The sequence below is a fragment of the Bison bison genome, unplaced genomic scaffold, assembly GCF_000754665.1.
Source record: "Bison bison bison isolate TAMUID 2011002044 unplaced genomic scaffold, Bison_UMD1.0 scf7180017864108, whole genome shotgun sequence".
In the NCBI taxonomy this organism is placed as follows: domain Eukaryota; kingdom Metazoa; phylum Chordata; class Mammalia; order Artiodactyla; family Bovidae; genus Bison; species Bison bison.
This window is the reverse complement of record NW_011494680.1, coordinates 1,306,608-1,328,132: the sequence shown is the minus strand read 5'-3', so window position 1 is coordinate 1,328,132 and position 21,525 is coordinate 1,306,608. Positions and strand designations below refer to the sequence as shown.

The 21,525-nt window shown below is 41.0% G+C and overlaps 2 protein-coding genes across 2 annotated transcripts in view; one reads left to right on the top strand and one right to left on the bottom strand.

Annotated features, from left to right (window-relative positions):
* Positions 1-16,377, bottom strand: part of KIAA0196 (KIAA0196 ortholog) — a 53,214-nt gene extending 36,837 nt beyond the window's left edge. The window contains exons 1-9 of the mRNA XM_010838885.1: positions 16,205-16,377; positions 11,561-11,870; positions 10,950-11,095; positions 10,181-10,265; positions 9,480-9,580; positions 7,305-7,497; positions 4,434-4,586; positions 2,882-2,995; positions 557-728 (exon numbers count right to left, since the gene is read on the bottom strand). Coding sequence (XP_010837187.1) covers positions 557-728; positions 2,882-2,995; positions 4,434-4,586; positions 7,305-7,497; positions 9,480-9,580; positions 10,181-10,265; positions 10,950-11,095; positions 11,561-11,746 — 1,150 coding nt within the window. The 5' untranslated portion in view covers positions 11,747-11,870; positions 16,205-16,377. The remainder of the gene's footprint in view (positions 1-556; positions 729-2,881; positions 2,996-4,433; positions 4,587-7,304; positions 7,498-9,479; positions 9,581-10,180; positions 10,266-10,949; positions 11,096-11,560; positions 11,871-16,204) is intronic.
* Positions 16,378-16,425: 48 nt separating this feature from the next.
* Positions 16,426-21,525, top strand: part of NSMCE2 (non-SMC element 2, MMS21 homolog (S. cerevisiae)) — a 238,495-nt gene continuing 233,395 nt past the window's right edge. Inside the window, exon 1 of the mRNA XM_010838890.1 lies at positions 16,426-16,560. The gene's annotated coding sequence lies outside the window, so the exon portion shown is untranslated. The remainder of the gene's footprint in view (positions 16,561-21,525) is intronic.

Here is a 21,525-nt window from a genome sequence, read left to right as displayed (position 1 = left end):
GGGACCTTCTGAGTCTCTTTCATGATGCCACCTGTCTAGTTCTGACTCTTCTGCTTCCCTCTTCCCAATTTAAGGATACTTGTAATTATGCTGGGCCCACTGGGATAATCTCTTTACTTGAAGGTCAGCTGATTATAGAAACATCAATTCCATCTGCAACTTGAATCTACTTTGCCCTGTAATATAACATGCCCGCAGGGTCCAGGGACTTGGCCATGGACATCTTTGGAAGGATGAGGTGGGAAGGCTTTATTCTACCTGTATCCACAGCTAAACTTTTTCATGGGTAGACATCTGATCTTCCCAGTCTGACCAGTGACGAGCTCCTCGAACCTGGGAGGTAGGTGTCCTCATACTCATAAACACCTAACAGGACTTGGCACAAGGGCTGTTCAGGTGGGCCACTGCTTTGACCAAATTGACACAAAAGTGACCATTTTACAAAAGCAACTTGATTCTCATTCAAGAGCTAAACCACTTGGCATCACGCGGCAGATCAGGGTTTGGCACGCCTATATACCAAGTGACACACATGGTCACGCCTTTTGTGTGTTACCAGAGTCCGCTGTATGAAGCATCAGCCATCGGATGGCGACGTTGCCATCCCTCAGGCAGTTGAGAAGCCTCGGGATGTTGTCCAGAACCAGCTCCTCCCTCAAGTAACCTTCTTTCAGGAACTGCTGCACTTGTGCGTGCACCCTTTCGCTGACAGTAGCGTATCTGCTTGCCTGCGAAAAGGAAAAAAAAACTTGAATAACATTTCAAAGAAAGAATCACCTTGAAAGTGAATTATATTCAAATGAATCCCTGGATAAATAATAATATTTCTATATGAGACAAATAACACACAGGCTCCAAAATCACTGCAGATGGTGACTGCAGCCATGAAATTAAAAGGCACTTGCTCCTTGGAAGAAAAGCTATGACCAACCTAGACAGTGTATTAAAAAGCAGAGACATCATTTTGCCAACAAAGGTCTGTCTAGTTAAAGCTATGGTTTTTCCAGTAGTCATATATGGATGTGAGAGTTGGACCATAAAGAAGGCTGAGCGCCAAAGAATTGATACTTCTGAACTGTGGTATTGGAGAAGACCCTTGAGAGTCCCGTGGACAGCAAGGAGATCAAACCAATCAATCCTACAGGAAATCAATCCTGAATATTCATTCGAAGGACTGATGCTGAAAATGAAGCTCCAATACTTTAACCACCTGATGCAAAGAGCTGACTCATTAGAAAAGACCCTGATGCTGGGAAAGATTGAAGGCAAGAGAAGGGCATGACAAAGGACGAGATGATTGGATGGCATCACTGACTCAATGGACATGAGTCTGAGCAAGCTCTGGTGATAGTGAAGGACAGGGAAGCCTGGTGTGCTGCAGTCCATGGGGTCACAAAGAGTTGGACACGACTGAGCGACTGAACAACAACAACAAAGGCAAGTGGTTTATTGAACATCTGGGGTTTCTTTCTTCTTTATTTTTTCAAAATTTGTTTTTATTTGGCTGCACTGGGTCTTATTTATGGCATGCTCTGGTGTGGGGCAAGCAGGACCTAATTCCAAGACCAGACCTCCGATATTGGGAGCCACCAGGACCACCAGGAAAGTCCCTACTGGACATTTTTGAAAAAAGCCCTGGACTTAGAATTGAGAGGCAAACATCTAGAAATACTGGTGTGACTTTGGATTTAATCTCTGAGTATTGGCTTCTTCAAATGTAAATTGGAAAACTGGAGCATTTTTTTCTTGGCATTGCTTCTCTTAACTTGGATATAAAGAGACACAAAGGCACTAGCTAAATTGCTTGTTCTACCTATTATTATTGACAAAGGAGTTAGAGCAGAGCAGAAACACTCAAAAGATGAATCTGTACACACAAGAGCTTAATGAAATACACCTCAGCGCATCAAAATTGACCGGCCTTATGTGGAAATCTGGTCACTCTGCTTTCCTAAAGCAAGAGTTGAATGGCAAACACCATCAACCTAGTCAGGTTAGTTTAAAATAAGCACAAGATGCGTCATTAGAAGCCTCTTAAGAAATCGCAATGTCACGGGTGAGAAGATGTGATTTTGGAAAGGATTTTTAGTCATGAAAAATTAATGCTCTGAGGCCGGAAAGCATGGAAGCACCACTTTCTCTAATATATTTCTGGGAAATATGCCAAAATTGAAATTATTTTGTGCATTATTTATGGAATTCGATTTGTCTGAATAAAACATGCTGAAGTTCCTTGAGTCAGTGTCATTCTACCCACACTTGGAAACTCAAAAACTCAGACAGCGAGGTTGAGGAAGACCATCACTGTTGAGAAGTATCAAGTATGTGCCCCAAGAAAAAGATTTTGATTCTTCTGTTTACTTAGGTATTTCCTTCTGCCTTGGTTCTCATCAGAGAGACAGAATGTAGCCATTTCAAATTTAAGGAGATAACTGTCTTTATTTTGGTCTTGGTGCTTCACACACCAGAATGATGAGTGTAAATTACAGTGAAAGGGTTGACTGTCTACGTCCAGTTACCATGTTCAACACTCAATCCTACTGATGAAAACATTAAAATTCTAGCTTCTCAGGAAGGGAGCTCCGTCCACGAGGACAGTCTTTAAGAAGAGTAAATGTAGTCACCTGGGGCCAAATGTCACAATAGTCACCTCAGGGTGTTGAATTTTCCTTAGAAGCCAACTCCCATTTATACAGCTCATAAAGTTAAAAATCTATAATTATCTGTTACTTCAATGTTCAAAATTCCGCTTTCATTAATCATTGCACTAAAATGTCTATGCAGGCATCTTCCAAATCGCTTGGGAAATCTACTTAGCTCATTTCCCACCCCATTACATCAAGCATGTAGTTGAGAACCCTCCTGATTAATCAGAACCTACCTGTTCTCTGACATTTGAAAGGTCCAGGGTGTTGTTTAAAGCAGTTTTTGCAGCTTTGTAAGGTTCCCAAGCATCTGCTAGATTAACCGTGATCCCCATGTAAATACTAATTACCTGAAAGAGGAGACCTTTATTCAGTATTTGTTAAACACCTACTCATTCCCAGGCAAGGGGCTGGGAAAATACAAAGTTATAGGAGACATCACCCACTCTTTCAAGTTTAAATGCCATTCCAGTGAAAAACCAAGACTTTTCAAATATACAGGGAAGTGATTTCACTTCTGAGTGCTTGGAAACAAGAGTGACTATTACATGCCGCTATTCATGGAAAAACAACGAAAACAAGGTTTTCTTTTCCAACTGCTGGTTTGTAAGATTCCTAGATGAAGAAAAATGAAAAGGGAGGGAAAAGCAGAGACTCTGACCAGAGTAGTGGTTTTCCCAATTATTTTCATCTCACCTTTATACTCTCATTAATCAAACTAAACTTGTCTCAGAAATTTTTGTGAGAAGAGTGGCATTATGTTTCACATTTCTTTTAAAAATTATATACAACCCCTCTTTATCTCTATTAATATTTTTCTTTAAAATTCTTTGCAGTATAGTATTAATCTTTTTGGCTTTTTATGGGCATATTTTTAAAAATTGCTTTATTTTCAGTGTGCCAGGGTGTCTTATCAGGAATGTATCTTGTAAATATCATGTAATTGGACTTTGACCTTCTTTAATGCTAAAAGTGTTTCTCGGTATAGTATCACAGTCAGAACTTCTTTGTTAAAACTTAGGCAAATGAAGCCAGACTCTCTCAAAAGTTTTCCTCTTGGCTACTCATCTCCCAGCTCATGGGTATGATTCATTTGTGGACAGGAAGCATCATCTTCTAATTGTAGGCTGTTCTTCTCGACAGTAAAGCTCCTCAGTCAGGTCCCTCATTACAGACAGCCTGTGGCTCAATAGTTGGTAAGGAGTGAAATAAAATCTGGGCCCTGAAAATGTGATCCAACTCACTATGCTTTGTTCAAACCTCTATGTGCAAAGAAAATGTTTCATACGTATTAAGTACACTGTCAGTTTTAAACTTTTAAGAATTAACATTTTTAAGCCAAATATGTTTAAAAAGTTATAAGCTCATCCCTACAGTAACGTCAACCTTAAGGGCCCACATTAGCTTACAGATGAAATTTATAAAAGTGCAATCCCTATTCACAAAGTGACATTAGATAAATTCTGCTGGTTTAGATTTGTAAGACAAATGCTTACGTAACTTAGTTGCACTCTCAGTGGCTAAAGCAAGATCCATTTTAACACATGGTTGTTCTACCTTGAGAGTATTCATTTAAGAAAAAAAACACAAATAGGTGCTTCAGGAAATTTTACTGATTCATTCCTTCATGCTATGATTTGTGATATTCTCAGCATACTTAAAGTAATTTTACTTAAGGGAGTTTATGTCTCATTATTTCAACATTAGGTTTATAGGCAAAAGGATAGAAAAAAATCAGTTTTCCAACAAGTTTATTATAGAGAATAAAAGACTAACAGCAATACTTGCCCAATTGTCTGGAAAGTATTTGTCCACTATCTCTCTCATTTTTGCTTGATGGGTATGAAGAATGGAAGGTTCAAAGTAGAGAATCACATACAGCATGGCAGCCTGATTCGCCAGAGCTGTGCTGCGATGTTCTGGCAATGGGTACGCTGAGACCTGCAAGGCAGAGACCAGACCCAGGAGAGACAGATATTAGTGACAGCTGAATTTACATGTGCCAAGTAAATGACCAGTTCTAAGATACATGAACCTCTCAAAAGTCCATCTCTTTGAGGATCCTGGGCACTGGAAGCAATTCTCAGATTATGGCGCCAGTCACTAGGACCTTCTTCCCATCTCTAGCCTCACGACGGTCTCTTGACTGTCCCTGACTTTGCTGCAATTCTAACTCTTTTCCCTTAAAAAAAAAAAAAAAAAAAAATCCTATATCTCTTACTGTCCAATTTCGTGTCTCTTCCATCACAGAGAAACTCTTATAGAGCTGACCGATTCCACACTCACTGGTGCTATCTTTTACGTTCTGTTTATTCTTCAGCTCATTGGCATTTGACCTCCACCATCACCTCAATGGGGTTAAAGACCCTGATGCTGGGAAAGACTGAAGACGAAAGGAGAAGGGGGCGGCAGAGGATGAAATGGTTAGATGCCATCACTGACTCAATGGACATGAAATGTGAGCGAATGCCGGGAGACAGCAGAGGACAGAGGAACCTGCTGAGCCAGTCCATGGGGTCACAAAGAGTCGGACATGACTTAGTGACTGAACAACACCTATCACTTCAGTGGAATTTCCTCAGGTCACACATAGCCTCACAGTCATCCCTTTCAATGACCTCTTTCTAGCACTCTCACTTAAATTTCCTGAGGACTGAAATTCTCTCCTCCTCTGGTTTCCCAGACACCAGTCTCTCTTCTCAGACTGCTTTGCTGGGTGTTCTCCCTGCCTGTGAAATGCTGCTGAGTCCCAGGGCTCCATTGCCTCAAGCATTAGGAATCTTTGGCTCCACATAGTATACATCACCTTGAGGACCAGGAGAAAGGGAGGCAGTTATTAAGGATAGATACAGCAATGTCCCATGGAATCTGGAGGGAGGAATGTGGTCAGGTTTCAGGAAGGGCCTGGAGCTGTGAACCAGAAAGCCTTCATTATTTCTCCCCGGAATGTGATGCTCAACTGTTTCTTCAGACTATTGTCCATATGGCAGACTGACGTGGCCCCAAACTCCAAGTTTTGCATGCTGTGGGTAAATCCGCGTCCCAAAATCGTTTTTCAGGCCCAATTCCATATTACCTGGAGACAGAGAATCTGATCTCTCTTGGGTCAAGTGACCTGCCCTGGTCCAATCAGCCAGGCACAGGGGAGGTGCAGGGCAGGGAGAGGGGTGGATTCACAGCACAACTACAGCTCAATCCCTGTGTTAATAAAGGTCACAGGGCAGGGAGAGAATCGAAATACGCTGCCTTGAAACATTGACAAAACGGACCACCCAGGAGGCAGAAGGGTTAACAGAAGGGTTAATGACAGACAGTTGAAGAAACAGCATGGGCTTTGAAGTCATACAGGCCGGAATTCAAATTATGGTTCTGCTACCTACTTATGTGACCTTGTGAAAATTATTTAAGCTCTCTAAGCCTTATTTTTCTCCACAGCAACATAAGGATAATGCTCTTTTGCAAGATTATTATGAACAACAAAGAAAATCGTATATGGAAAAAACCTCCTATGATTCTGGCTCATACTGAATTCTCAATGCTATGCTATGCTAAGTCACTTCAGTCGTGTCTGACTCTGTGCGACCCCATAGACGGCAGCCCACCAGGCTCCCCCGTCCCCGGGATTCTCCAGGCATGAACACTGGAGTGGGTTGCCATTTCCTTCTCCAATGCATGAAAGTGAAAAGTGAAAGTGAAGTCACTCAGTCATGTCCGACTCTTAGCGACCCCATGGATTGCAGCCTAACAGGCTCCTCCGTCCATGGGAAGATGGCATCAAATATTATGGAGACCTGGCATCTGCAGGTAGCTCCTGATTTGAGCTGTCTTAAAAAAAAACAAACTAACTAAAAACTCTTTATGTACACTTAACATATTCATACAAAAAACTAGCAGTCTACCTAAGAACTGTATAGAACAGGTGGGCTCTGTAATAGACGGTATCCAGTCATTACAGGTCCAACTCTTTACTCTCTCTAGTAAAAGAGGAAACAAATATATGAAATTGCGTTTTCTTCAGGAAAAAGAAGTCAAATGGTAACTTTCTGTGGTATTCTCTTAGATCCATGAACAACACACACACCTGAGAGGAAAGTGAGACTTTTCAACCCTGCTCATGCCCCTTCCTTTACCGGGGTGGCCCAAACACCCCTGAGTCATCTGCTGCAATCTTGCTGCCTGTTAACATGCTTCGTGGCACTCTGTGCTTCCCCTAAGATAATCCCCATCTTGCTTTACTCTAATTCCTTTGTCTGCCTTCTTTCCTCAGCTACAAGCTCATTATGAGTAGGAACCAGGGCCTGCCTTCATCAGCAGTGGATCCCCATTACTGAACGCATGACAGCCACAGAGGGCACACTAGGCAATCATTTCTGAACTGACACCTAAAACAATGCATCTTCTCTCCAAATATTGTTCAGAACTCATTTCCTTCTTGAAATCTCTATTCCAAGAGATATTAATCTCTTAATCCCAAAATAATATTCCTCTTTTCTATACAATTCCAAAGCACAGCCCAGAGGTTTTAAAAGGTTTCTTGCTGTTTTTACTCTTCTGAGCAAGAAGGAAAGAAATAATTGAGGAGGAAGGTAAAATCTATAAGATTTTTAAACTATACTTTTAAGCTATAAAGATAGGTTTAATAATAGATTAAATCCCTACCTGGTTGTAGATATCATCAGATCTCAGCCGACCAATAACCATGCTGATGAAGGTCTCGTTGATAGGCACCCTCTGGAAGTAACTCTCAGGATAGTTGGGTGGTCTTTTGGCCCCTGGTTGGCTGGAATAACCTGTACTTCGAAGCAGCTTACAAATATCATCCATATTCGAATCAGCAGAAGATCGGGCAGCACTGAGCCATGTTCACAATGGGAAATAAAGGGCCAAACAAACCGCATATATTACAAATAAGAAGTCCAGCAAAGCAGAATTTCAGTATAAATTGACTTTATATAGTTTTAGGTATGAGTGGATCAATTTATATCCTTAAGATTCAAAACTATGTTTTCAAAAAGCCTGTAATATAGCAAACTTTTAAGATGGGTTCTTGTACGTATGTACAGTTTTATGTAAAGGTCCACGACCCCTTTCCCAAGGGGCAGGATTTGTTTTGGAAGACAGCATTTCTCAAATATAAGAAAGTAACATGATACATACATTATAAATAATACTGCAGCAGGGTGGCAGATGGCATCCCATGATCAAGACACATTGATGTTTCTACAGTAAAATCTATGAACATTCACACAAATGAGATAAAGAAAGACAGTCCATAGCCTCATATAGGTGCCGATCAGGTTCTGACTCCAAATTTTGGATTAGGTTAGGTCTTGCTGCCAAAGTGGTTACTCTGTGTGCGTGTGTATATATGCATATATTTCTGTTGGAGCTCTTTGGATTTCAGAATTGTGGATAAAGAATGTGAACCTACACCAACATTTCATATATTTAAAAACAATTTAAAAAAATAAAGTCAATTTCAAGTGGGATATACCAACTGGTTTTTCTTGGCAAGGTGTACCTTCTACAGAGATTTAATCAAAACATCTGTGATTTTCCTGGTGGTTTGAAGTAGCAAATCTCCAAAGAGACTCAATCTTAGACTTGAAGATGACCTCCTATCTGATGTGAGAATCTCCTTTACTGCAGCTCTGACTTGAAACTGTCTGGTGTCTCTTCAATAATGGATCCTCACATTCTAATCAACTAGCTGTTGTGCCCAAAGGGACAAAGCTGGATTGTCAAAGCTGGGCTTGATGAGCAAACCTCTTTCTTCTTCTTCATGTTACTGTTTTTGTTTTTTCATGTACTTTCAGAAACAGAGGCAAGACCATTTGAAGCTCATTTAAAAAAATAGGGATAGTAAAGAAGCTCATGGTCACACTGATGTGACTGAATTATGCAGCCTCACACCCTGATAGAGCTGAGACGGAACAGGAGAGCTGAGTAGCCTGATTTACTGCTGAGAAGGCAGAGTACGAAGCGTGGCTGCTAATACAACACCGCCCAGACAATCCCTCTCTGTTGAGGCTCTGACTCTCTGCCCTGTTTATCCTGTCCTAATTTGTAAGTTTGAAAATGTTCATTCTAGCCCATGCTTCTGTAGCCCAAGTTCCTAAATGATTCCTGCCTCTTGGCTATTTCTTTCCTGAATCTTAACTATTTCTGACATTGACCTGGTGTCCAGATTTTGACTCATTATTTCAACAAACTGAAAAATGTGTGTTAGGGACTGAAATCACAATTAGTTAAGGTAGGTCCTGTTTTTAAGCCCTTACTTCTTGAAGTCACATCTCACTGAAAAACCCAAATGAACTTTTTGGCCAACCCAATACAGTATTTATGAGTGAGAATTCACTTTCAACCTGGCCCTGAATGATAACTTTTCAAAATGTATCAATCTGAAAATGGCAACAGAAGGCTCATTTGTATCCTTACATCTGCCAAGGACTAATGTTTGAAAACTTAAAAAAAAAAAAAAAATTCATTAGACTTCCCAAATTTTATCTTTAAGGTAACAGAAATTCAGATTCCTCTTTTAAAAAACTGAGGTACCATCACGGACATGATAATCCATGTATCTCTAAAATCTATAATAGATAAATTATTCCACACATAATACATAGATTATATGATGTATAGTCTATTATGATGATATAAAACACAGAGTGTTATATTTCCACATCATGTATTATGTTCAGCAGTGATAAGAGTCTTATCTTCTGCATTCTAGATGATATTGCTGTTGTTCATAATAAAAGGAGGATAGGAAATCTACACTGCACTTTACCAAGAGCAGTGCTTTTGGAGGGCATGGTCTTAGCTCAGGGATACCTGTATCGATAGTAAGAGACCAGCATTCTCTCTCTAGTTTCTCCTTCAATCTTTTGGTCGATGACCAGAAGCATAACTCCGTATAAGTACAGCGCTTCACACTGTAAAAGAAAAAGAGAGGAGCCATGTTCACACAAGCTTATGCAGCACAGCTGATAATGGGTAAAAGGAGCCCTTTGCTCTCATTTCTCCTAAAAGCTTTATATTGCAAGGAGAATGCAGGATCCTCCCCTCAAAGGGTCTCATCTTCTGTACAGAATGGGCTTTAAAACATTTATGCAAAGTTTAATTTACAATGACTATCTTTCAGCTGGTCTATTTTTTGTATTTTGCTTGGGATACCAAAATAGAATCCCAAGATTATGAGTACCTCTAGACCATTCATTTATTTTACAAACATTTCCTAAGTGATCACTATGTACTAGGTACCAGGCTAGATGTCTAGGATGCAAAAGATAAAGAAGATAGAACTGTTACACCAAGGAAGTACACATAGTCCACATAATCTTCATTTACTTGTAATTCTGTTCAAAGTCTACTATGTTCTAAGTTCAGACAAAGACCTACCAGTTAGGTGACAGTTATCAGTTTATTTAGCTTCTCTTTAAAGAAGGATACACTGTATGTATTGGTGACTTACAGGGAAAAAAGTAAGTTTGACATTCCTGAATTTTTTATTTTAAATGGTCACTACTACTTACTAGAAGTTGTTTGCCATCTTCATTGAGAAGCACTGTTTCTAAGGTTTGCTGAATATAAACACCTTCATTGAGATCATCTAGATACCTAGAAAAGAAACCCCAGAGCAAGTTATCCATTGAAAATGAAAGGTTAATATCATTGAAGAAGGACAGTAAAGATGTTTAAAAGATTAGGCAATATACCACATATTCTGGCCTTCAAATCATTTGTTTCCATTCATGTGCTTTAAGAATAGGTTTGTGAGTAGAAACTCATGATTAGGGCCACAGGTTATTTATGGCCACTCCAAGTAAAAGGAACACTCCTTAGTCCTGATTTATGAATTACAGAAATCTTGGAAATAATGGCATAAGAACATGGAGTAGTTAGCTTAAGAGCTAATGAATAATGAACACTGAAGGGCTAGAAGGAAGACAATATTGTATGGTCACAGATACGAAGGAAGGTTATGGCTACCAATGCTACAAAAATTAAGTTTTTTTTTTTCTTTCCCACTTCTCATATTCAATAAACTAAATTAGGATCAAGACTGAAAGCCAAAGACTTGGTATAAAGCAAGATGATTATAATACTACACAAGAGGAGGACGTGATAATGAAACTCTACCACACTTAAGATGACTAGTGCCACAGGAAGGAAAAGAAAATTACCTAGGGTATAAGTTAGTAAATTTCTTAGTAACTCAGAAAGATATACATGTTCTAGTATGTCCCTTCTCCCTCTCCACTATTTACTATCAAAATTAGCTATTACTAAATTAGTCAATACCTGTTTAAGTCTACAATATATTTATGCACACTTTGAAATGCTAAATAAAATCTGGTCACAATTTCTATGTTGTTTTCCCGAAATTCTTCATCTAAATCCTGTAGCTCTGGCTTAGATTCCAGTTTGCTTTCACATAATTCTGGACCCTAAGAAGAAAAACACATCAAAGAAAGAGTCAAAAAAACAATACAATTGCCGGTAACAATTTCTAAAGTATCTTTGAAAAATGTGTTATTTATGCCTCTAAAGGGATATAAAAAATTGAAAGCAGAGAATAGAAAGTAGATAACAGAAGCCTAGATATAAAATCCCCTTGAAGGAGATGGTCTTGAACTGAACCCACAATTTGCATGCTTTTAAATGTGGCAGACTTCAATGTGAAATATAGCATATCAAAGTTATCTTTTAAAAATTTGATTATATTGTGTTACATTAGAGCTTCTGCACAGTACGTTTATATTACTTTTCAAATTAGCCGATATTAAATTTTGTTGCAAAGCTTTTCTTTTTAACTCTTTCTCCATAATTACTTAACATCCCAGTCTCCTGGTTTCCAGAGAAAGCACGCTTTTGTAGAAAAGATTGGTAAGAAAAGCTTCGAGGAAGATTACCTTAAAATAGCTGAAATCAAAAATGATATCTCCATATTTCTGTTGATCAGCTCGGTCTTTTAATCTAAATACAGGAGGAATAAACTCAGAGAGCCTCAAAAGTTCAGCAATGATGGCATTGCCACAGGAAACAATCCTTAGGATTGCCTGGCCACACAGGTTATTCTCAGCCAAAAAGTCTACCATCTTGAGGAAAATCAGCTACTCTGGGCCTGGCCACAGGGAATGTGTGACTGGCTTCAGAGCTGGGGTCTGTAAGTCATCAGATGAAACCAGGTCTGTTGATACATTGGCCACTCCATTAAAGGACCTGCAACAACAACAAAAAAAGTATGAACAATCTCCAGTGCTTTGAAGGAAGGATGTGAAACATATACACAATATTTTTCTTCCAAATTCACTGAAAAAGACTATAATACATAATGACTTCTGATATGGAGGGAGAGCATTTATTTCCCACTCTGCATGTTTTCCTTGTGGAGGGACTTTGCTACATTATTACTCTTGGTCTCTTTCTCAACACTTTATTCATTTCTCTCCATGAGAAAAGACATGATGCGGCTGATCCCAGAGCTTGGGAGAAGGTGTCATAGGGCATGTGTGGATCCAAGGGAAAAGGTAACTATATCCTAAAATTTACTAGAATTAGGTGAGGGAACAATCTTTAAAAATGCTTTTTTTCATACGTCAAGTTTGGGAGGTCCTGCTATTGAGACTAACACATGTCTGAGAATTGTGATAGGGTGATTCTAAAGGAAGGACAACTATTTCACACTAAGCAGTGGAGAGGTTCTGATTAGCAATGTATCTTGAAATGATATCATCAAGAAAAACTTATCAAAGTTAAGTTTTATGCCCAACAAAATTGAGAGTGAAACTGCAGTAACTTTGTACTCAATGGACAAACCAAGAATGAGTGCAAAGTAGACCAAGTGCTGTGGAAGGAAAGAATCTAAATTCTTACTGATGTTACTGATTCCTTGATTCAACTGTGGCATTACCTCACCTTGTAATCCTTGTTAAATGGACCACTTTTATGGTTTATCTACTGTTAACTGGGTTTTGCATTATTTGTAGATGAAAGCATTCTTAATAATATAGATTCACTTGTTCAACAAATATTTATCCGGTGCCTTCTATGTGCGAAACACTGTTTTAGGACCTGCGACTATTGTAGTGAACATAACTGAGTTCCTGCTCTCATGAAGCCTACATACTACTGGGAGTGGGAAAGAGATAAATAAGTAAATCATGTATCAGGCTGTGACAACGTGTAAAGAAAAGCATGGTAAAGGGATGGAGTGTGTGTGATGTTACACAGTTTGTAAAAGTGTCTTTGATAAGACGGTATTTGAGCAGAGATCAGAAGCAAGTGAGGGAGCAAGCTGTAAGGGTATCTGAGGTCTCTAAGATGGTCCTCCCTGTTCATGCTCTGTGTAGGCCTCTTTCCCTGAGTGTGATTTTCCTGATTTCCTTCTAAAGAAAAGAATATGGAGGATGTGAAAACGCCATTTCTGAGATCAGACTGCAAAAAAGACTGTGACTTCTGGCTTGAGAACCCTTTCCAGCTTATGTGTCCTGGGAAAAGCAAGTTGTCAGGGTGTAAGAGAGCCCTGTGGAGGGAGCCCATAGGATGATGGAGAAGTCTGTCACTCACCACTTGAGTAGGCTGGGAAATGGATCCCCCCAACCCCCACCCTCCGCCCCGGATCTGTTTGTGTTCACAGTTTGACTGCAACGTCCCAAGAGCCCCTGAGCCAAAGGCACCAGCTAAGTCACACAGCTGACTCCTGACCACAAACATTAAGTAGACAATAAATGCTTACTTTTTTTTTTTTTTTTTTTACCTCTGTAATGGCTTATATGGGAAAATAGAAAAAAGAGTGGATATATGTATTTGTATAACAGATTCACTTTGCTGTACACCTGAAACTAATACAACATTGTAAATCAATTATACACCAATACAAATTTAAAAAAAAAGAAAAAAAATGTTTATACTGTTTTAAAGCCACTAGGTTTGAAGGTAATTTTAGATGATGATCTAGGAGAAGGGCATTCCAGGAAGGAGTTACAAGGAAGTTCAAGTAAGGCCCCGGGGTAGGAATGTGCAAGGAAGAACACGTAGTTGATGTGGCTAGTGGGGAGTGAGCTGGGGGAGGTGGAGCTGGGGCCCATAGCAGGGATTACAGAGGAGCCACTACAGTTATCCAGAACTCTCTCGTGCAAGGGTTGTCTATAATATACTTTAAGGCATAAATTATTAACAAGTCCCTTCAGTTTTCTCTGTGAAGCTTGCTTGTTGAGTCACACTGATCCCTAGTAGGCTGAATTTCAGATAATTTCATTCCACTTCTCCTACTGAAATGGTCTGGCTTGGAAAATGAGACAAGGAGAAAATAAAGGAAAATGGGAACAAAAGTCACTTGAAGTCCTCTGAAGAACACCAAACTAACCCAGGTTTCAGCAGGATGAAATTCTAGACTCAATTCAGAAGTGGGGAGCCTAGGATGAACAGGTCTAACTGCTACCATTTGGATACCAAGACAGGACAGTGTGGCCAAGAGAAAACAGCTTAAAGCAAAGCAACATGACCTGCCTTCTTTCCCAAGAAACAGACACACTGGGCACATGCACGCATGCGGTCAAGGAGGCTTAGGCCTGGGATAATGACATAAGTCAAAACTCTGGTGTGCCTGTGTCTTATTTAAATCCTTTTTACCCAATGAGTTACACTGTAGGCAACTTCAAGGCAACTTCAAATTTGACTAAAGTTTTTGTGGGCCTCCCTGGTGGCTCAGTGGTAAGGAACCCATCTGCCAAGATAGGAGGCATGGGTTCAATCCCTGAGTTGGAAAGATCCGCTGGAGAAGGAAATGGCAACCTGCTTCAGTATTCTTGCCTGGAAAATTCCATGGACAGAGGAACCTGGTGGGCTACAGTCCATGGGGCCTCAAAGAGTCAGATTTGACTTTGTGACTCAACGACAACAGTCTTTGGTAAATAGCCCCATTGTTGGCTGAAAAACTGGTCCTAAAGAATAGAATTTAAGAAGCATCATTAAATACGCCTAATCATGTTGCAGTGATCTCAGAGGTAGGTGGCTTTACAGATGTTAAGACTTAGTTGAGACTTAAAAAAAAAAAATCACTCTAGAATGAGGTATGAATAAGCATGGTAGAAGAAATTATAATATATTAAATCTTCCTTTTAGAGGTTCTCCTGGTGCTAGGAATGAAGACAATTCATAATGACCACTCATCTCAGTGTAGGTTGTCTTATTATTTGCCATGAAATGAAACCAGAAATTCCACTCAATTTCCTGTTTCTTTTTACAAGGCACCCAGAAAAGTGGCTGTAACTTAATTTTAAAGAACTGATATGGAACTGTGATTTTTAGTTTGGAAAGTAATTCTAGACAAAAGACAACACGCTTTCAAGAATGAAGCATGGCAGCATTATACCAACTGCCCAAGGAGTCCAGAACTGAATTATGAAAATTAAAGTTCCCTGGGAAGAATCATTCTTTATCCTACACAGAGGACAAAAGAAGACTGATCTAGTTTAATCCTTTCATAAAAACCTCAGTTACATAAAGAACGGAGCACTAGTCCCCACCCATCCATTACCAGGAATAAACTGTAGCGGTTGTTGATCGAGATAAAAACCACGGGCGCATCTCTTACAGGAAAGTTCTAAAATGAGCCTAATCACTTTAGTTTGATTCATGGATCCTGAAACAGAATAAAAAAAATCGGAAGCTGTTTCTTGTAGCGGACAAAGGCAGTGAAGAATCTCCCTCCTTCCGGCAACCATCAAGGTTGGAGGAAGTTCCACGCACTTGCAATCTATCCGGAGACCCAGTTCCCTTCCAGGCTCTGTGTTTTTTGTTTTTCTAACTGTACCCACTCCGGTATTCTTGGGCTTCCCTTTGTGGGTCAGTTGGTAAAGAATCCGCCTGCAATGCGAGAGACCTGGGCTCGATCCCTGGGTTGAGAAGACCCCCCGGAGAAAGGAAAGGCTACCCACTCCAGTATTCTGGCCTGGAGAATTCCATGGACTGTATAGTCCATGGGGTCGCAAAGAGTCGGACACGAATGAGCGACTTTCACTTCACTACTTTACTACCACAGACAAATCAGAATTTTTTTTTTTTTTTTTTTTTAATGCAAAGGACTTTGGCGTGTCACAGGTGAGGCAATCAAGGTGCAGAGAGCAGCAATGACTTGTCCAAACTCAGCCCATGGCAAAACGAGAATTCAAACTGAAGTCCGTCAGACTGTAAAAGCTTCCACCAACCACTCAGGTTTCTCGAGAGTAAATGGAGGAATCACGACGTCCAAAGCCTTACTCCCGGAAACCTGGAAGGATCAGATGCGGACCAAGGAGCTGAACATCATCGCTTCTAAAGCGCCAAAGCAGGGTGTAAAACTGTTTCCACCTGAGTGGAGATGCGGAGTCTGAACTGCAGCCGCGGTTCCAGGAAAACCCCCAGTCCTCTAACGCCAGGCTCCCCCATCCAGACCCCACCCCACGCCGCAAAATCTCCCCAGCCCCGCGCCTGGGCCAGCGCGGCCCAGCCCCGGGCGGGGGAGGGGACGGGGGACGTGAAGGAGGCGGCGCGCGCACACTGCCCCGACTCACCTGTCACCCGGGCCGCGCCAGGGCGCACGCGCAGGGCCCGCGGTCGTGCGCGGAGTCTGCACGCCGGCCCCCACCCTCCGTCTCCGTAAGGGTCCTTCCACTTTTACCCCCAGCCCTTCCCTTATCCTGAGCCGGCCAGACCCCGGCTTCCGCCACTGGTCCCTCGGCTGTCACATGACAGAGGGGCGGGGAGCGGCGGCGGCGGGGCGTCATGTGACCGCTCGCCGGCGACTACTGATGACGTCCGAGCCCGCGCTCGCCGTTTCAGCGACAGAGGAAGGGAGTGAAGGAAGGAGTTGGGGTCCGGGCGCGGGGAATCCGGGCGCAGCCAGACAAGAGCTACATCCGGCAGCCAGGTAAGGCAGGAGCGAGGGATAGCGATGGGAGGGTGACGAGGGGTGTCGCCTCCTTCTCGGGCGCTCGGCGGGTGCCCGGAGCTGCGATCTGTGGACCTGGGTTATGGTCGTGGTTCTTTTCACGGTCACAGCGGGGAGGCTGGGGCCGTTGACCTCACTCTCCAAGACGCCATCTCTCCATCCTTTGGCTCTAAATATGTGGATCATGAATTATGTTTTATTGAAATATTGTTCACTTACAGTGTGTTAGTTTCAGGTGTACAGCAAAGTGATTCGGACATATATGTGTATATGTATATATTTCAGGTTCTTTTCCATTATAGATTATTAAGATATTGAATATAGTTCCCAGTGCTTTACAGTAGGACTCTATTGTTTATCTGTTTATATACAGTAGTGTGAGGTCCCGAATTCTTGATCTAAATAAATCTGGTTTGAGCTGGCTTTCAAAGCAGGGCCTTGGGCACATATTTGAAATAAACTCTCAGGGCGTCAGTTTCCTTTTCTCTTCTCTCCTGTAAATGGTTGTGAGGATTAACTATAATGAGAGCAAAGCTTAGGGATGCCAGTTCATGGCATGCTATAGGGGACATAGAAATGGTTTCTGTTATTGATGTAACTCTTCCAAATTTTTATTGGTTGCCTATTTTGTGTGAGGGGCTGTTTTATGTAGTGTGGAATATGTCAGAATTCTAGTTTAAGTTGCTGACAAGGTGAAAGAGTGGCAGACATGTGAGCAAGTGGACCTGGGTTCGATCCCTGGGTTGGGAAGATCCCTTGGAGAAGGAAATGGCAACCCACTGCAGTACTATTGCCTGGAAAATCCCGTGGACAGAGGAGCCTGGTAGGCTATAGTGCATGGGGTTGCAAAGAGTCGGACAGGACTGAGTGACTTCACTTTCACTTTCACTTTAAAGTAGAATATGTGTGTGTGGTTGGGGGAGGGGGATAGTAGTAGCATGAAGAAGAAAACAAGCAATTGTTTGTATGGATAAGAGAACGCTTCATAAAGATGTAACCTTGCATATTGAAAAAGAAGGTACAGCTCTGGTGGCTGAATTTGTATAGGGCCCTATGGATTTAAAGGTGGTCAGCACAGTATCTAGGTTATTTGTGTGCTTACCACTTGCTGTACCCAAAGATGAGAGGGGTATTTTTATTTTTACATTAGCTGATTATTGGCCACCCCATCTACAGAGAATCTTAAAGACCTGCTGTGGTCTGAATGTTTATATCCTCTCCTACCCCACTCCCAGATCATATGTTGAATTCCCAAAGCCAAGAAATGGCAATTAGGCGCTAGAGCCTTTGGGAAGTGCTTAGATCGTGAGGATGGAGCCCTCCAAGTAGGCTTGATACCTTTATAAAAGAGGCTCTGGAGAGGTCTCTTACCCCTTCTACCATGTAAAGACACAGAACTAGAAGGCCTTGGCCATGAACCACAGGAAGAGGGCCTTCAGCAGAATGCGACTGTACTGGTGCCTTGACCTTGGACTTCATAACCTCCAGAACTGTAGAAATGTTTCTGTTGTTTATATGTTACTGTGTCTGTGGTATTTTGTTGCAGCAGCACCAACTGATGAAGACAAGGCCTGTAGGGAAAGCAACAGAATATGCTAGGGGAAAAACTCAAGAAGTGGGTAATCGTGTTTTAAGCTTTCTTTGAGACCATAGGTATAGAGAACAAAATAATTACTGTTCCCCCAGGAAGGCTTCAAGAAGTGGTCAGTTTGAACCAAGGTTTCTCAACTACTGCACTGACATTTGGGACCAAATAATTCTTTGTTGTGGCAGGCTGCCCTGTGACTTACGTACTTAGCTGTACTTACATGCTAAGTCACTTGAGTTGTGTCCAACTCTGTGACCCTATGAACTATTGCCTGCCAGGCTCCTCTGTCAGAGATAGGGAAAAGCCATTTCTCTTGCTTTTGGATCTGAATCGTTCCTCTTGGTATTTCCGAATTACAGAAAGATGTTTCCCTCACCTGTCTGCAAGTGTAAAGTTTCATTGGAGTAATGTGAATTTTGCATTCATATAAAAAGGATGGCTTTCCGTTTGTCCAGGATTATATTAATCCTTATATGAAGGTGAAGAAGTAAAAGTGAAAGTCGCTCAGTCGTGTCCAACTCTTTGCGACCCCATGGACTATACAGCCCATGGAATTCTCTAGGCCAGAATATTGGAGTGGGTAGCTTTTCCTTTCTTCAGGGTATCTTCCCAACCCAGCAATCAAACCTGGGGCTCCTGGATTACAGGCGGATTCTTTACCAGCTGAACCACGGGGAAGCCCAAGAATACTGGAGTGGGTAGCCTATCCCTTCTCCAGCGGATCTTCCAGGCCCAGGAATCGAACTGGGCCCTCCTGCATTGCGGATTCTTCACCAGCTGAGCTATCAGGAAAGCCCTTAATCCTTATATACATTGTGTCTTACTTCAGGCTCCTGTTAAAAATTATCATAAACTGGTAGTTTAAGCAACAGAAATTTATTTCTCACAGTTTTGAAGACTAAAAGTTGTTGGTGTGGTTGAGTACTGGTGGGCTCTCCTCCTTGTTTGCAGATGGCCACCTTCCTGTATCTTTACATGAAGGACAGAGAGAGTGAGCCCTGTGTCTCTTCCTCTTCTAACGATGCCAATCCCATCATGAGGGCTCCCCCCTCATTTAAACCTAATCATCTCCCACAGGCTCTATCTCCATATGTCATCACATTGGAAATTAGGGTAAACATGAATTTTGGAGGGCACAATTATCTCAGTGTTCACCATACCTGAATTATTTGGGGTGCTTCATAAAAATATCATTTCCTCAGAATGTCCACTAGAGACTGATTCAGTAGGTCTGAGATAGTATCCATTAATCTGTATTTTTAGAAAGTATTTCAACTGATTCTTAAGATCAGACAAGTTTGAGAAAACTATAAAATTTAATTTATCCTTACAATAATGGCTTATCTCCTTTTTAAACGGGGTTGGGGGGGAGGGTGAGAACCGAAGATAGAGAAGTTAAGCTGTTCAACCAGAGTGATGCAGTTTTGAGTGATGTGGACAGGTGGAATTTCCAGGCATTGGTGACCAGGGTCCATTTCACTTATGCACTATTCTGTATTGCTGCTCACAGTGATGATTAAGTCAGTGGTGATATTTATTCTCATTTTAAAAGATGGTTTACCAGGCATTATTCTGAGTGTTGTGTTAAACAAGTGAACTCATTTGGTCCTCCCAGTAACCCTTGATACTGGCACTGGATCATCCTCATGTTACAGAAAGGGAACGGAGGGCATTGACAGGTTAAATAATTTGTCGCAAGTTACTCAGCAACTTTAATGGCAAAATCAGGCTTAGAACTCACATAGTCTGGCTCCAGAGGCTACTTGTTGACCCCCCACTGGAGTTTTTAGAAGTTAACTCCTACTAGTATTGCCCCCACGTTTTACTCTATAACATAACTGATGTTTGTTTTAATATAAATGTGTTTCATGTTTTCTTTAAGTAAAATTAATATTCTAGGAACATATGTCCTGTTCATACTGTGACTAGCCTAACCCCTAGTGTGTATGTATGTGTGTGATAGTGTGTGTGTATATATATATAATACTTTGATAATGGTATTTCTAGAACAGTGCTGTCGAGTGCAGTAGCCACTAGACACATGTGGTTATTTAATATATTTTTTTTGCATTGTTTCTACATAGCAGAGCATTGACAAAAATAATAAGGTTACTTAGTTGATAAGTTTGGTTTTATAAAAGATATTTGTTGAACAGAGATCCTCTGAATAGAGGCAGAAATAGGTAAAAATATTAGTGGTGAAATATTTGCATATATCTATTGGAAAAATGAGAATAGAATAGAAAACATTTTCCATTTAGAAGTATTACTTCTGAGCTTCACAGTAGGTTACTTGTAGTATTTTACAGTTTAAAAAAAAATGGTCTTCAGAAAAGACTCATTTGAAGGTGTCAACAGCTTCACATTCATAAGCATGACATGCAGTTTTGAAGAGAATTTCAGGAAATCCTATGAAAAAATAATAAGAGCACACTGAGATAATACATCTTCAGAAACACCCATGTCATAGTATTAAAGACAGATGGCTAATAAACTGATTAAAGAATATGACTGTGTACCAAGAATAATGATTTTATTTTTTTTTTAAGTTTTGGTATTGATATAAAAAGACTTCTAAATCTGTTTAGAAGAAAGGCACTGCCAAATAATTCTCAAACTACTGCACAATTGCACTCATCTCACACGCTAGTATAGTAATGCTCAAAATTCTCCAAGCCAGGCTTCAGCAATAGGTGAACCGTGAACTTCTAGATGTTCAAGCCGCGTTAGAAAAGGCAGAGGAACTGGAGATCAAATTGCCAACATCCGCTGGATCATCGAAAAAGCAAGAGAGTTCCAGAAAAACATGTATTTCTGCTTTATTGACTATGCCAAAGCCTTTGACTGTGGATCACAATAAACTGTGGAAAATTCTGAAAGAGATGGGAATACCAGACCACCTGACCTGCCTCTCGAGAAACCTATATGCAGGTCAGGAAGCAACAGTTAGAACTGAACATGGAACAACAGACTGGTTCCAAATAAGAAAGAGTACATCAAGGCTGTATATTGTCACCCTGCTTATTTAACTTCTATGCAGAGTACATCAAGAGAAACGCTGGGCTGGAAGAAGCACAAGCTGGAATCAAGATTGCCGGGAGAAATATCAATAACCTCAGATATGCAGATGATACCACCCTTATGGCAGAAAGTGAAGAGGAACTAAAAAGCCTCTTGATCAAAGTGAAAGAGGAAAGTGAAAAAGTTGGCTTTAAGCTCAACATTCAGAAAATGAAGATCATGGCATCTGGTCCCATCACTTCATGGGAAATAGGTGGGGAAACAGTGGAAACAGTGTCAGACTTTAATTTTGGGGGCTCCAAAATCACTGCAGATGGTGATTGCAGCCATGAAAT